Genomic DNA, 17,371 nt, shown 5'->3' with positions numbered 1-17,371 from the left:
AATCTGAGGTGGGCCTATAAGGTTAGTCATGAAGCCACAAGCTTGCTGTTTTCCTCAGATGAAGAGTGCGTCAGGCTGGAGGTGCACTCTGAGAGCTGCATAATTTTACAGCCAGTAAAGACATGGGTTTTCCTGTAAATACCACAGCGTCAGGTCCTGTTCTGGGCACTGGGGGCCAGGAGGTGAACCCTACTGACAGCACTCTATCTTCGGTGGGGTTAACCTTCTAGTGAGGAAAAGAGGTGACAGGAGGCATAAAGAGTACCTGGGGGAAGTGGGGACGTAGGTGAGAAGGCTGGGGGATGCCCACGGCCTCACGCACTGGCCCCGCCGCCACTCCCCGCCCTTCAGGAAGGCCAGGCAGACACAGTGACCCTCTAGATGGCACACCCCACTCAGCACCAGGCCTGGGTGGGACTCTTCTTCCTGCAAAGCCAACCTTTCCTTCACACCCCTCCCAAAGACAACTTGCTCTCCTGTCACTGGCTGGCACGCACACTCCGGGCAGACCCAGGGGAAACAGGCTCTCAGGCAGCCCTTTGTTGGTCCTAGGACCCCAGGGTCCCTTCCATCCCCATCACCCCAGGACCCAGGCAGAAGCCTGCGGGGCGGGGCCTCGGACACGCGCCTACGCGTCCAGCAGGTGGCAGCAGCGAGCGGCCGCGCCCCCCGCGGGGCCACCCCTCAAGCCCACACCATGCATGGCGCGCTGTCCTATTCCGCTCGGCTCGCCCTGGAGTCCCGCAGCCCGGACGACCCCCGGGATTCATGAGCCGCTCGCAGGGGCCGGGCCAGGGGCCGCTGGCTCCCGACGCGGGCCGAGAGGTGGGTCCCGGGGCGGGTTGTCGCTCCCCGAGGCCGGGCGGGGACGCGCTGCCCCCGCCCTGCTTCCCCGCGGTCCACACCCCCTTCGGGCTCCGGGGCCGTGGGGCTGCAGGAGCGCGGGGTGCGCGCGAGCTGGCGCTGCCGCCGCTGCTACCCGGGTTCGGGGCCCAGGAGCGGGGCCGGAGCGCCGCGTCCCACCGCCTCCCCCTGCTGTCCGCTCTCACCCGCGCCCGCGGGTCCCCTAGTCTTCAAGGCCGGTGACTCCAGCCTGGCGGAGAGGGGACGGCGCAGGGAGAGAGCACCTGACGATACCGAGCAGGCCCTGGACTGCCTTTTCACCCCCAGGTGATGAGTGAGGTGGGGAGAACGGAAGATTTCAAAAGCCACCGGGGCCTCCGTATTGAATGAAAGACCCAGTGCAAAGGCATCACCATGAACACGAGCAGTAAGTGGAGCCTCCTCTCCTTTGCCATGGGAACGGGGGGGGGGGGGGGCGGAAGGTGCAGGAGCCTGAGCCCGGCTGCCTGGAAGGAGGAAGGAAGCCTGGCATCTGCGTGGATACCTAACCCCCGATTCCTTCTATGCTTTCTGAGCTCCCTGACAGGGGACTAGCAGTGGAGGCTGGCTTTTCGTGATGATTTTGCTAATGTTTATAATCAGCGGCACCCGATGCCTCTGGTGGGAAAGGCTGTCTCCTTCTAGCCATGCTGGGAAGGCCTAGGGAGCAGCACTGTGGCCATTGTCTGACATGGGGTTCCAGCAGACCTCGCTGTCCACATCTGGAGAGCCATGGAGGCCTTGCTGGTCCCGGAGCAGGGGAAGGCAGGGAGGCTGGTGTGTGGGCGGGCACAGGCAGGCAATGGGATGGAAAAGAGCAATTTGATAAACAAATGCTCATGCAGGCACCTTTGGTCCGGAAGCTGGGAAAGAGCCAGCTCTTGTGGCCCTCAGCCTGGTGGGGCTGATTTCTCCACTCACTGAAGACTGATTGTCCACTCCACCCCAGGCCAGGAGAGAAAGGGCCAAACCCTTTGGGTGACAAGTCTGATGTGCCGGAGGCAACAACTGTGTTGCAGAACCAGGACCAGACATTTTGCTTCTGCGTTGGGCTTCTTCTGCTGAGAAATGCATTCAGCAGTACAAGGTGGCATAGCTCCTTTCTTCACTGTTGTCCCTCTGACCCCGGCCACTAGCTGGGGTGTCCAGGCTGAGCGATGCCCTGGGAAAGCACAGCTGAGTTCGAGTCTCACTCTCTACTTGGCTGTCAGCTTCACCAGTCTGGGCCTTTCCAGCATCAGGTGGGGGTTGTGGAGCCCTTGGACTCTACCTGTGTTCACCTCCCTGGGTTTATGACTTTGCGGTTAGTCCCAACTAACATCTCTAGTGCTCCTCTGCAAACCAGAGACCCTTAGAAACCCTTCTGATCTAAGAATCTACAAGTTGTTTTTTTTTTCCTGAAAAAGCTACAATTGAGTAGGCAGGCTAGAAAAATCAGCACCTCGTTGAGGCTGTGTCCAGCCAAAACCCACTGTTTCCTCATCCTCCTCCATTTCAAGGCCGTTGGCATAGAGAAGAGGAAAACAAAAGCAAAAGCCAATGAGATGGAAGTGAAATATATTTATTTACTATGTGTTTGTATGACTCATCTCTCTGCCATCTTCCTTTGTGTATTACATGTCTATGCTAAGCAAGCAGTGAGGCTGGACTCCTCTGCCTCTTACAGCCAAAAAATTTTGCCTCTTGATTTTGACTGTCTGGAATGATATTTTGGCTCTATACCAGGCTCAGAAAAACAGCAAAATCCCATAGACCCTATGACTTAGAAAGCCATGTGTTTATATCTGTGTGCTTCAAGACAAATAAAGATGTGAATTTGCCTGTCACTTTCTCACTATGTCAAGGAAAGAAAAAATTTAAACATATATATATAAGGGAGTCCTTTTCTACCAAATGATTGAGGAAGAGATGGCTCATCTATTTTTCAAGGATCTAAGAAAGGGAATAAGCAACTGATTCTGCCCTCTTGTCTCTTTGGAATCCTAAAAAACTCTTATCTAATTAGCAGCATTGAGAATTCTAGGAAAAAAAGAAAGATTTTTCTTTTTTTTTTTTGGTGAGGGGGGACTGGGGCTCAAACTCAGACCTTGCACTTGCGAGGCAGGTGCAGAGATTTTTCTTTTTTCTTTTTTTTAATTTTTTTTTTTTTTTTTTGTACCAGGGATCAAACTCAGGACCTTGAGCTTGCAAGGCAGGCAGCAGCACCACTGAGCTAAATCCCCAGCCCGAGATTTTTCTTTCTTAAAGAAACAACAATCAATAGAGTTGAACACTGCAGAAGACAAAAACTGACAATGCCATTCCAGCTTCATCTACTTTTTCTAAACAAGTAGAGTGTTTATGTTGCAAGGGTAGTGGAAAATAAACAGCAGAATGGCTGGGGCTGCCTTGGGAGCTCCTGGGCTCCCCATAAGAGGAAATGCTTCTCTGAGCACAGAACGGGGGCACTGTAGAGGAGACTGTAGCTCTGTGATTGGGAACCACTGAGGTCTCCCCCAACTCGGAAAGTCTGCAAATGGAAAGAGCAGAAATCAGGCCACACAGGAGTGACAAGGCCATAAGTTCAGGGGGACAGAGCATTGGCAGGAGGTCCATGGCTGACCTGATTTAAGGAAAAATGCTCCCCTCTGAGATGTGAAATCATTAATCCAATTCTTATGCTTGGAACTGTCCCTAATGGAAACTCATCCTTAGTGTTTCTTTCACTTCCAGTTATGGGGTTCTTATTCTTCCCACCCCCAGCCACCATACAAGGTGTTTCCCTCCTGCCTCTCCCCCAGACTCTCCCACCCAAGCTGTGAAAGAGTACTGTTATTCCAGTTTAGTAGGACAGACTTTGTAGTTGGTGTTTGGCAATTTCACATCATGCAGTTAATTGGTGGATTACAAGAGGCACTTGGATGTATAATGTATCTGACAGTGGGTACAATTCCTAATTAGTGGTTCAAATGCCAGCACTGAAGTGCAAGCTTATTGATAAATTTCTAATCACATTGTCTGGAGAAGCGCACAGGCTGTGGTTGGGAGTTGATGGAGCTCAGACCCTAGAATCAGAGGGTTTCATTACTTTTATTAGCTGTGTCATCTTCACCATGTTTATCTCATCAGCAAAATTAGAATGACTTGGAGACTGTATGTTAATGTTTTGTGTAAAATACAGAGTGATATGGACAGGGCTGGAATCGTATCATCAATCGGATGGTCAGGCTGTTGTCATCATTCTGGGGATCATTGCAGCCATTGGCACTGATTGGCTTTAAGATTTTAACAAATGAATCACTCAACCCCTTGAATGTCAGACCTTCACCATGAATTGAGAAATGTTTCTGGAGTATGATTTTTGAGGATTAAATGGAATTACAAAGAAATTATTTCTAAACATGTGTAAATTGTTTTATTAAGAAACCCATTTCTCAAATGACAGAATCAGGAGAGTTCAATGAGTTACTCCTCTGTGAGGATTTTAGTTTTGTTGAGTCTTTTCTTCTCAAATCTCACTGAGCACTGGCATGCCAATCAATGGGAAACAGGGAGAAAGGGGTAATTTGGAGCTGATGGGTGGGGTGGCAGACAGAGCTGGGTAGATACAACAGACTGTGTCTGACCCTTGGAAACAGTGGTAGAGGCTCCTAGAAAAGGGAACAAGACTCCAGCAGCAGGAACAAGCCACCATGGCTCCAGAAAGCCTGTGCTCATTCCAAGCCCTGGACTCCCTTAGGTAAAGAACTCCAGAGATCAGGAAAGAAACAATCATTGCCACTTAGGCTTCTACAGGGGGCTTCACTAGACTTTCTTTCTTCCTGAGTGCACTCAACCTAATTCCAAGGATCTGTCACTTGTTCTCTGACCTACAGAGACCTCCCTAGTTGGTCTCTCTTCCTCTACTCCAGCTCCCTCTGGTCATTCCCCTACATTTGCTCTCTACATCTCCCTCTGTAGGGTCCCATGTAACCTGGCTCTGACCTCACCAGTCCCAGTACTTCTACATTGCACCAGTCTTCGTGTCTGCATTTGCCTCTTTCCATACCCTCTAAGGGCTTGTTCCTGCCGTCTTCATTGCATGGTTCCTTCCTCCTAGAAGGCCCCTCCCCTGAGCACCAGCCCCCCTGCTGCCCCCTCTCACACTTCACCAGTCGGGCCTCTTCACCCTCCAGAGCTGCAGAAGCCCTCCCAATCCCCTGTCCTGCTAATGTCTCCCTGAGGAGTGGACCTTGGCCCTGTTCCTTCCAAGCCCGGTCTCTTTTGTTACCCACTCATCCATGTCAGTCACTTATTGAAGCCCATCTACCAAAACAGCAAGCTCCATACGGGCTGTGCCATGTGGCCCTCAGCTGTGACACATTCTGAGGTATTTATTCATTCTGGTTTGTACATTGGGCATTTCTATGACCCAGATTGCTCACTCTCACTGTCCTGAGCCATGAGTACTACTCTTAGACAGCACTATATCTTTCAATACTCCTTGTTGTTGTTCCAGTTCCTATGTTGATACCAGGAGTTCCAAAACCAAGGGAGACTGAGTTGACATATAATGTACCAATGGTCCTGAAAACCAGCATCAACTCTATGCCCCATAAAATCTCATATTCCTCACTTACACCAGAATCCCTGCAGCTCCTGAATGCTATGGCTTTCCTATGTGCAAACCCCAGGGCTGGCTCACCCTCAAAGTGCAGAGCATCCTGTGCAGCATGAGCAATGGGAACAGCACATTGTCCCCCAGGTCGTAGACCTCCTCCTGCCTCTGGCCACTTCAATGATCTTTAGCATGGATTGGCATACTAACAACCTCCTCTTTTGGAGTAGACTTTGTTTTGCTGGAGAGGGTACTCAAAGATCACATAAGCCCACAAAGGCCTCATTGAGCAGTAAGAACCCCAGCTTTGGGATATGGATGCCGGAATTCAAGTTCAGGATGTGCTGTGTCCTCTGTACTCTTGGGCAGAGTAGAGAATGTCTCTGAGCCTGATTTTTATCATGTATAAATGTGAGCAATAAAATGCCAATGTTCAAGGTTCTTGTAAAGAGTAAATGAATTACTGTGAGAAATTCACTGGCATTGAATGAGTGAATGGAGATGAATCTGAAGTTGAATTGGCCGTTGAGTAAACCAGTTCTGAAATGAAGGTATCATAAAAAGCAAGCTGTCTGATTGGAAGTTACCCTGTCTTGCTGGTACAGTAGTCAGTGTAGGGTTTTGTATATAGGAAAATCAGAGCCTTCAGAAAGATTATTAGGGCTGGGGATTTAGCTCAGTGGTGCCGCCACCTGCCTCACAACCACAAGATCCCAGCATCAAAAAAAAAGGAAAGAAAGAATGAAAGATTATTAACCTGCTATTTTATGTGAATTAAGTTGAAAGGGGCAAGATAGGAAGTTAGGATTCGAAGTGAGAGACAGTTGTCCTAGTTCAGAAAGGGTATGAACACCAGGATTTGGGTGGTTGTAAAGACATAAATAAGGAGAAAGAGCTTTTAGAAAATAAAGACCACTTGACCTTGTTCCTGATTATATTATGGAGTGAAGGAGAAGAAGAGGATTCTCTCGGAGCTATGGCAGTGAATTGGATGGGTGATTTGAAGGGAGTGTAATAAAAGAAATCTACAAATGTGTGGAGGGTGTAGAAAAGCAAGCAAGGAGAAGCAGAAATGGCCTATTACCCACCACAACCAGCAGCCTGAAGGCAGCAGAGACCCAGCTCACCGTGGGTGGGAGTTAAGACTGGACTTGTAGTCCTTGACTCCAGGAAAGCGGTCAGCCCAGCTCCAGGGAAGGAGCCAGGGGGATAAATACTGTATCCTGACCCCTTTCTCCTCCCTCCACCAGCAGCTCAACAGATCCATCCAGAAGCCACAGGACAAGGAAGGCAGTGGGCAGGCCTGTAACGGTCAGCCTCCCAGTTCACAGTGCAGGGCAAGAGGAGGCAGAAGGGTCCTGGGAGGCACAGAAGTTCAGATTAGAGGACCCTGGCACAGGGGCAAGATGAGCTTCCTCTGCCACTGCCATTGCCTGGATCAGGAGTTCCAAGAATTCCTGAAAGAAAAGGATCTGTTACAAACACAAACCCAGTAGGATACCCTTTCAAGAAACTCTAATGTGTGAAACAGATGAGATAGAAGTGATTGAATACTACAAGGATAGAATGTTTGTTTAAACAGTGCTTCCCAGATGAATGAAGCAGTTGTTGACACATGATTACTTGAGACTAAGGGGGGTTAGAGGAATAACATAAGCAACAATTTAAAAATTATTCGAAATGAACATAACACATCTCTGAAAATCACAATGTGATTTCAAGAGCACTTGGATTGCAGAAAGGAAGTGATATCAATTCTGAGCTCCAACTTTCCTATCCGGAAAAAGTGTTATCTGGCTGAGATAGCATCTGTGTGCTGAGTGGTCAGCCACTGGCTCTCACCCAGGGCCTGCCAGAGACCATTGTGAAGAGTAGAAAACAACCAGAAGGGTGGAAGCACTCTTGACTTGGGGGCTACATTGTCTCCTGTAGCTCTTAATGGGCTTAAATTCCATCCCTGCCTGTTACTTGTCTGTCCTTGGGCAAATCATTTACGTTCTCCGTACCCCATTCCTCATCTCTAATGATAGCCATGGTGGGAGCAGGGTGATAATAGGGCCTCCCTTGTGAGGCTGTATTCAGGAATACATAAGTTTGGGCCAGGGATTTAGCTCAGTGGTACCCCCGCCTGCCTCGCAAGCGCAACAACCCTAGTTTGATCCCTGGTACCAAAAAAAAAAAAAGAATACATCAATTTGGCGTTGTGAATTGCTTAAAATGGTGCACAGCAAATAGCAAATGCAAATTAAAAATAAATCTTGTGTGCTAGTTTGTCAGGGCTACCACAGTAACACATTACAAACTGGGCACCCTAAACAACAGAGATGACTGTACTGTCTCACAGTTCTGGAGGCCAGAAATCCAACACCGAGGTGTCGGCAGGGCTCCTGGGCTTGTGGCTGGCCAGCTCTTCACTGTCTCTTCATATCTTCTCTCTGTGCCTGCCTATATCCAAATTCCCCCTTTTGATAAGGACACCAGTCATATTGGATTAGAGCCCACCTTCCTGGCCTAATTTTAACTTGATTCTCTCTGTAAAGACTGTCTCCAAATAAGGTCACATTCTGAGGAACTGGTGTTAGGACTTCAGCTCTCTGTAGAGAGACACAATTCAGTCCCCAGTATCATGTCTGTTAAGGAAATGACTCCTGGAGAAGACTTCTCTGTGGTGTGCTTCCCCCTAAATATCAGACACTCCCTGTGTGATGCTGACAGTTATTAAATATGAGTGTCACAAAGGTTGTCTATCTGGTCCTGTTTAAACGCTATCTTTGCCATCCCCGACAAGCAGAGGTGGACCCGATTCCTGTGAGCCTGAAGGGAAGAGGTCACATGTAGAAGGTCCCCATGCGAGAGAACTGCAGGTGACTTGCATGTCCACAGTCAGTCTGTTTGCTGAAGTACATTCCCCACACCCCTACCATGCAAGTCACCATGCATTGCGGTGTTTCAATAGTATAAGGGACTTTATAGGCATGGTACTGGTTTCCTCCAGTCAACTTACTTCCAGTAATAAGAATTGGATTATTTGTTAACAGTGTTTACTGAACACTAGGTCTGCACCAAGCCAATATGGTCATCATGCAGATGGACAAAATGGTCCCCTGGTGGTCAGCAGTAAGGGATATTTTTTATTGACCCTATACCAAGTTAATAAAAATTGAATTATTTGTCAACATTAAGAAATTGGAAAATCAAAATTGAGATTTCTTGCTTCTATTAAAGACAAAACATGACTGGAAGATCTTGCAGCACTGACCCTGTTTTCCTACATGATGACAGCCAGTAGGATTGCTGGGTTTGGATGGTGTATCTTGTCTCTACTTTGCTACAATTACTTTCACTTCCTATTAAATTACCCAAGTACAGCTCGATATTTTTTAAATCTCATCTCCCTCCCTTTCCTTCCCCTCCCTCCATCTCTTAGTTCTCTTTCTATATGCCAAAGATCCATCTCTCTATTTCCTATTGTCTATCTTTTATTTTTTATACTTTATTTATATATTGAATTTCTCATATAAAAGAAACCATGAACTATTTAAGTGTGTGTGTCTGATATACTTCATTTAAAATTATGGTCTTGAGCCAGGGCTTTAGCTCAGTGGTTATGTCGCCTGCCTTGCAAGAACAAGGACCCAAGTTCGATCCCTGGTACCAAAAATAAATAAATAAATAAATAAAATTATGGTCTCAAGGTGCATCCATTTTCTTACAAATGACTGAAATGTAGCCTTCTTTACAGCAGAGTAGTACTCCGTTGTGTATAAATACCACATTTTTTATCCATTCATCTGTTGATGGACATATATGCTATTTCCAAGATTTAGCTATTATGAATTATGCTGCTATAAACATGGATATGCATGTATCACTGTAATATAATGACTTTAACTCTTCCAGGAAGGTACCTAGAAGGGGAAGAGCTGAGTCAAATGGAATTTCTATTTTCAGTTTTCTGAGGAATCTCCATATGGACTTCCATAGTGGTTGTACCAGTACACTTCCACCAACAATGAAGAAGCGTTCATTTCTCCCAACAACCTTGCCAGCATTTCTTATTACTTGATTTCTTGAAGATGGCCATTCTTTCTGGAATGAGATAGAATCTCAGTGTTCTTTTAATTTGCATTTCTCCAATAGCCAACAATGTTGAACATTTTTTCATGTATTTATCGGCCATTTATACCTCTTCATCTGAGAAGTATCTATTCATTTTAGATGGCCATGTTTGATTGAGTCTTTAAACTGAGGGGTCTAGTTGTTTTGTTTTGGTTTGGTTTGGTTTTTTATATATTCTAAATATTAGTCCTTTGAGGAGTAGCTGGCAAAATTTTTTCCCATTCTGTAGGTTGTCTCTTTATTGTGGTTTCTTTTGCTGTGCAGAAGCTTTTTAATTTGATGTGATCCTATTTGTTGATTCTTGGTATTATTTCTTGATTCTGTTCAGACAGTCTTGGCCTATGCCTATGTCTTCAGGAGTTTTACCTATTTTGTCTCCCACAAAATAAGTGTTTCTGTTTTAATATTTAGATCTTTGATCCATTTTGATTTTAGTTTAGCATATGGTGAGAGATATGGGTCTAGGTTCAATCTTTGGCATGTGGATAACCACAGTTTTCCCAGCACTATGTGTTAGGCCATCTTTCCTCCAGTGAAAGTATTTGGCCTCTTTGTCAAAGATAAAGTAGTTGAGAGTGCCTGGAGTTGTTTCTGCATCCTCTATTCTGTTCCACTGATCAGTAAGTCTGTTTTTCTTCAGTCCTGTGCTGTTTTTATCACTGTCACCTCAATTTTTTATATTAAAATACATTCACACAATGCCTTGCCACTGCAGACATTTGAACTTTTAATCCCCATTCTGAGATAACCCATATAACATCAAGTCTGGACAAGTTCCTCTTCACGCAGAGATGGGAAACTGCAGCTGAGCTGTTGGTGACTATGGGACAAAGCTGTGTGTTGATCAACACTGCCATGCCACGAAGGCCCCCTAGAAGGAAGAAGAATCTTGCTTATAGGTCTTTATTTCCCTCTGCTCACCAATCCCCAGAAGGGTGATATCATATCCTACTGGGTACAGTTGGGTAAACAACAGGGCTAACAATGTCTGACCTCCACCTCCTGGAAGTTGGCTTTGTTTCCAGGGAATCTAAGAGGAGGTGGTGGGGCCCAGAGCAAAGGAGGCAGTTCTGGATCAACCATCCGAACTCTAGGTACCTTTTTCAGCCCAAATGAAAGCATCCTGAAGATTAAACTGTTGCAAGGTTGTTCTGACGCACTGTAGAGGATAGGCCTGGTCCAGTTGAGGGCATCTAGTCAACAGCATGTGCTGTGGCAGCAAGACAAGCACCTGCTAAAGAGTTACTACTGGATACCACAATGCTGATTCCATATGGCTCTCCAAGACTTCCCTAGAATATTTTCCTTCCATTGAGGGCGGATTCCTCTCCATTCCCCTGGAAGAAATTAGGGTAGCAAATAATTCATAAAAAGCAAAGCACAGCACTTGGCACATAGCAGGTACTCAAAAACACTTGATAAATTAATTCATTAATGAAAATCCCACTGTTTCTACTAAGCTCTAGGATAAAAATAGATAAAGATATTGCTACCAAGCCCTGGCTCATCTTTCTGGCTGTCCTCTTAGATTTTCATCTGGATGTCCCCAAGTTTCTTCAAATTCAACCTTAAGTATAATAAAATTATTCTTAGAAAGACTTGCTTCAACTCTTACAGTGTTAGTTAATTGAGAACTGCTATCTACCCAGACACCTAAGGTGGTGATTAGAAAGCAGTTCCCCAACATTTCCTTTTCCATTCTCCTGTGTTCCATATCTTGCTATTTCCACTCCCAAACATGACTTGATTTCTTCCCTCCTCAGCCACCGCTTCCTAAAGTCCTAAGGTGTCGCAGCCATTGGAGCAGGAGGATGGGCGTGGCGGGGCTGATCTCAGTTTTGGAAGGAGGCAACTCAGCAGTGTAGGGTACTGGGAAATATGATTTCAGGCTGTATGGACAAGAAGAGGTCAGAGCACTGCTACGCAGAACCCGATCATGCTGTCTGAAGCATTGTGTTCAGGAAGGACAGTAAGCAACAGCTGTATGCCCAGCATGGTGGAAGAATTTGAAACCTCCTAGGGAGATGGTATGAAGGACATGAGTCAGCTCTATGTGTATATTTGTGTGCACCTGAGAGTGTAGCTGCTCCCTCAGTGATATCGGACAATGCCCCTGGGGTGTATCTGGCTCCTGTACACTTCCAGCCCTGTTTTCTAAGTGTTTCAGGAGCCAGACAAGGGGTACACATAGGCTCCACATTGCTGCCCCATTGCTCCTGGGGCTGTGGTTACTGCTTGCATGCTTCCGCAACAGCCCCACCCCTCTCCTGGCAGAATCCGCTTTCTGCTGCTAGTATCAGTTCCAAAGCTTCTTCCTGGCATCTGCTTAATTTTGTGCAAAGCACAGGTCTTTCTCCATGGGCTGTTATCTCTGGCTCTCACAGGCACCCACAGGGCCAATGAAATGACTGCTTTGCAATGGTCTAAGGACATAGTTGATCTATTTTAAGCACCTGAAGCACACTTCACCAAGTGCCAGTCTTCCTACTGCAAGCTGCTGTTAGTGTACAGGAGCAGGGGCTGCCTGAGGTCTGATCCTGTGCTTTGAGATCTGGAAACACATCCCAGGGATCCCATCTCTGCTGCCTGAGGCTGGCTTAAGAAGGCTATGCCATCAGATATTTTCACAGTCAGCATGGGTTGTTCCAAAGAATTGCCGGTGATGTCAGGATTATATGGTGCAACCAGCTCAAGTAACCATAGACCCCTCTTTCAAAGGACAGAGACAGAGCTTGAGACTGTCACATGTAGGGAAAACAGATCTGGAGGCAACATTTCTGGAACAAAAAAGAAGCCCAGCCCCCATCAGAGATTCCTTAGGCTCAGGCTAGTTTTTTCTCCTCCTCTTCCCAATCAAGAGGCATTCTTTTCCCACTGTAGCCTATCTGAATGCAAATGCTTTACATGTTTCTTTAGTGCTTACACCAATCATATCAGGCCTTCTCTGAATTCTGCATCTAAGGAAGATCACCCAATCACACTGGGTCTCATCATTCTTCACAGAACTAACTACAGTTGGTATTGTGCTCATTAGCTCATTGACTCCATTTCTGTCTCTTATCCCCTTCCAACTGCATGTCACAGGATGGCTGTGTGCTTTGCACACTGTCAAGTCCTCTAAACACAATATGGTGTTTGACACAGAGGGATGCTCGCTTAGGACAGCATCTGTGGGACACAGGCTCACCTCTTCCCATGTGTTAGCCACTTAGCATACATGAAAATCCTAGGAGGCAGACACAGTGTTATCCTCATTTTACAAAGGAAACTGAGGCTCAAAGAAGAGATCAGCTTCAAACCTCAAATTTAAAATGAGTGAATATATGGAAGGACAAATGTAATGAGGGATATTTTTGAACCCCCCATTTTACATAAAAGGAAAATGAGGTTCATAGGTGAATCGCCTGGGCAAGGTTCATGAGCCAGGAAGCAATGGTCCCAGTGTCTAAATTTCATCCATCTATTCTGAGGCTCCTTCCTCCAATTTCTTGCTGTCTTTTCCAGTTTTCTGTGCACAGAGGAATGCATAGGTTGGGACAGCTGGTCCTGCAGTTGGATCTCCCAGCACTCTTTACTCACACACTTGGGCAGTAAAACAGATCTTCACTGTATATGGTGGTAATGGTCCAGGCACCATGGGATCCAAGATGCTCAAGACAGATCACATCCTCCCAAGTAGGAGGCATGCGCATGGAAGACCAATGTAAAGGAAACCATGGTGAGGCTGAGGGAAGCCTCTAAATCCAGCACACTGGGAGGCTTAGGCAGGAGGATGACAAGTTCTAGCTTACCTCAGGCAACTGAGAAACTTAGCAAGACCCCATCTCAAAATAAAAAATTTAAAAGGGATGGGGATATAGCTCAGTGCAAAGGCTTCAGTTCAATCCCCAGTACCTCAAAAACAGTGAAGGTGACATGCTAAGTCCCTTTAGAAGGCCTTGGAAGGTACCATCCAACCTAGACCTTGAAGGGGCAAGCAAGTTCATGGTAAGTCAAGGAGAGGGACAGAAAGGCTTAGTTATTGATTCTCTAATGAATGAATTATCCAACTCCTTAGTCCTGGGCCCTTGGCTAGGAACAGGGCTAGTAAGCAAAATAAAGATGCAAGGCATTTTGAGAAGTGTGCAGAAGACCAGTTTGTGTGTACCTTATAGGGTATGAATAGGTGGACAGTGAGGAAATAAGGCTCAGGGTGAGGGTCACATCTTTGAGAGTTTTAGATGCCAACTGAAAGAGTATTTGTTACAATGGATAGCTAGGGAGGACTCATGAGAGGTTTTGAGCCAAGGAGTGACCTGACCAAAGTTGTGCATTATTTAAAGAGATCTCCTGGCAACGTGGGTCACCTGATGCATCACAGAGCCCAGAGGCAGTGAGAGGCCAGTGAGATGAAGTGATGCTGTGCAACTGTGTATGGGAGGGGTGTTCAGGGAGGATGAGTGGGCAGTGGTTCTGCAGCCCTGAGGTGAATTACTTCACCAACACTGCCCTTATGCCCACAGATGCACCTGCTATCTGTTTCTTATTTCTAGAACTGTGCAAACTGATACTTTGAAAACTGGACTACTGACTCAATCAAGAAGCCAAGATAGTGTATTTCATAAGTGCTTGGGCCCCAGAGTCGGACTGCCTGGGTTCACATCTTGGCCGCTTACTAGCTGTGCAGCCTCCAGTGACTTGTTTTACCTCCCTCAACCAAGCTCTGCCTCCTCTCAGGATGAGAATCAAAAGTGGGCGCTCAATGAGAGGATGGATGTCAGACACTTAGCACAGTGGAAACACCTAATAGTGGCACATGGGTAACACACAATAATGGTTGGTGGTAATAAAGTAATGAAATATATTTGAATCCATTAGTAAGACTTTTTTAAATATACAAATAAAATCATCACATGATATTTTCATGATACAGTCATCTCTTGATCATTACTTTGCAAAGAAGAAACAAAGATACCTCTGATACCTAGGACTTTACTAGCTAACATTTAAGGAGCACTTTATCTTGTGTTAAACCCTATTATGAACTTCATGGATAATGTGCTTTTATTCCACACATGAGTCAGGGATGAATCCTAATTGAGTAGGAAGCATTTCATATTAGGGGCCAGGGATTTAGCTCAGTGGTTCCAGCGCCTGCCTCGCAAGCGCAAGGTCCCGAGTTCGATCCCCAGTACCAAAAAATAAAGAATACATGCTTGAAAGTGTCTTTGAAAAAAAAAAAAAAGGAATCATTTCATATTAAACCAGGGGTTGACAAACCTCCTTTAAAGGAGCAAATAGTCTTTTCAGCATAAAATATGTAAAAAAAAAGAAAATAGATAAGGCTGCCAGATAAAATTTATTTACAAAAAAAATGGAAGATTTTTTTTTCCCTTGAGCCAGCTTGTTAACTGATATGCTGGACAACTACTAAGTTCTCTTCCAACTTTGAGATTCCAAAACAAGATGATGACAAAGAAATGCTTAATCCTTTTAATCTAGTTCACCTTTGTCATCTCACGGGAGTTTATTTGAAATATGATTATTGGAAAGATAGATACAGAAAGGACCAGAGCGCTTACAGCTCTTTTTATTGCTTTCATACTCAGCAAAACCCATAATTCACACACTGGTATTTTATGACTTGTCAAGTGGCCACTAAATACCACTCTATGCAAGCTGTCCTAGGAGCTGCTGAGGAAATGCATCTTGGGCTGCAGAAAATTTCACTCAGACCAGAGACTCTCCCATTATGGAAAGAACATACAGGACACTTTTCCATGTCAGTGCATCAATATCGAGAGCAAAGTTCCTTACCCCTTCACCTTCTATTTACATATTCTTTTTTTTAAATTAACTTTATTGGCACGTTTTAGGTGTACAATATAATGACATTCATCAGTGGAAATTTGCACCTTTACATAAGCTCTCTTGGTTCTTATTTTTTCCCCATTTCCCTGCCCTCCTTTCAACCCCTCCATCCCTCCCTATTTACAAAGATTTTGTTCCTATTTTTCCATTATCTCATATTAATTCCATTCTCTCATATTAATTCCATTCTCTTCTTTCCTTTCCCCTGCCCCTCCCACTTCCCCTTCCCCTTTGCCCCTTTTCTTCCTATTTCATATTATCTGTTATACCTTTTAGTCCTTATTTACACTTTCAGTTTCTCACACTAGAGAAACTATTTGGTATTTACACATCTGTGTCCTATTTATTTCACTTAAGAGTATCGCCTCAATGTGCATCCATTTAGCAATAAATGTCTCTAATTTATCATTTTTATGGCTGAGTAGTACTCCATTTTATTAAAAAACCCACATTTTCTTTATCCAGTCTCCAGTTGATGGGCAATTGGGCTGCTTTCAAGTTTTAGCTATTACAAATTGTGCTACTATGAACATGGGTGCACATATGTCACTGTGGTATGATTCTTTTAATTCTTTGGGGAAGATACCCAGTAGAGGAATAGCTAGGTCAAATGGGACTTCCAGTCCTAGTTCTTTGAGGGATCTCCATACTGATTTCCACAGTGCTTGCACCAGTCTACACTCCCACCAGCAGTGGAGCAGGGTTCCTCTTTCCCCACATCCCCACCAGCATTTGTTATTGGTTGATTTCATGATAGCAGCCATTCTTTCCAAGGTGAGGTAGGACCTAAGTGTTGTTTTCATTTGCATCTCTTGAATGATCAGTGATGTTGAACATTTTTTCATATGTTTGCTAGTTACACTTCTTTGTCTGAGAAATGTCTGTTCATTTCAGATGCCCGTTTTTGGATTGGGTCTTTAAATTTGGGAGGTCTGATTTTTTTTAAGTTCTTTATGTATTCTAGATTGCATGTTCTTTTTAAAAATTAATTTTATTTTGCTAGTAGACATTTGTAGTATGTAATGTTTATATTCACTTTAGGGAGTAAATGCATATACTTAACATATCTTAATTATTTTTAGTCCCCTTCCCTTCCGTTTCCCCTCCCTCCCCCTGTCTCTACTCTAGACACACAGTGATTACATTCATTGTGGGTAGTTGGTACACGTATACAACATATCACACTTCTTTCCACATCCCCCTCCCTTTGCTCCTCCCCCATCCTCCATTCCTTGCTCCCGCTTCCATTTGCAAAAGATTTATCTTCCTATTTCCCCCATCTGTCTTTCATTCTGCTCTATACTTCATTTATACTCTAGACTTCTCATATGAAAGAAACATATGATATTTAAGCTTATGAGTTTAAGCTTTATTTCACTTAACATTATGTCTTCAAGTTGTGTCCATTTTCTTACATACAAATGACTCAAATGTATCCCTCTTTACCACTGAGCAGTATTTCATTGTATATAGATACCACATTTTCTTTATCCATTTGTCTATTGATGGACAGATACACTACTTCTAAGATTTAGCTATTATGAATTATGCTGCTATAAACATTGGTATCCATGTATTGCTGTAATATGATATCTTTAACTCTTTTGGAAAGAAGTCTAGAAGGGGAATAGTTAGGTCAAATGGAATTTCTACTTTCAGTTTTTTTGAAAAATCTCCATACTGATTTCCATAATGGTTGTACTAGTTTACATTCCCCCCAGCAATTTAGGAGGGTTCGTTTTTCACTACAGCCTTGCCAACATTTGTTATTATTTGATTTGATTTTTTTATGATGCCTATTCTTTTTTGCGTAAGATGAAATCTCAGTGTTGTTTAAATTTACAATTCTCTAATGGTCAATGGCAGTGAACATTTTTTCATGTAGTTATTGTCCATTTGTGTTTATTCTTCTGAGAAGTATCTATTCATTTCAGTTGCCTATTT

The 17,371-nt window shown here is 44.7% G+C and overlaps 1 protein-coding gene across 9 annotated transcripts in view; it reads left to right on the top strand.

The window, feature by feature from the left end:
• Positions 1-496: 496 nt before the first annotated feature.
• Ablim3 (actin binding LIM protein family member 3) overlaps positions 497-17,371 on the top strand; it is a 121,348-nt gene continuing 104,473 nt past the window's right edge. For 8 of the 9 annotated variants that reach the window (XR_015438853.1, XR_015438852.1, XR_015438851.1 and 5 more), the window contains exons 1-2: positions 497-825; positions 1,171-1,270. Coding sequence is in view for 1 of the 9 variants with exons in the window: in XM_004854377.4 (XP_004854434.1) it covers positions 1,258-1,270 (13 nt within the window). In the remaining 8 variants the exon portion in view is untranslated. Of the gene's footprint in view, positions 826-927; positions 1,271-17,371 lie in introns of those variants that run through there. The other variant, XR_015438846.1, reaches the window with a different exon arrangement.

The sequence above is a fragment of the Heterocephalus glaber genome, unplaced genomic scaffold (genome assembly GCF_053883595.1).
Source record: "Heterocephalus glaber isolate CG9 unplaced genomic scaffold, H.glaber_assembly_v1.0 deba00001463, whole genome shotgun sequence".
Lineage (NCBI taxonomy): Eukaryota > Metazoa > Chordata > Mammalia > Rodentia > Bathyergidae > Heterocephalus > Heterocephalus glaber.
Note: the sequence above shows the minus strand (reverse complement) of the source record. Positions and strands in the feature narration are given on the sequence as shown.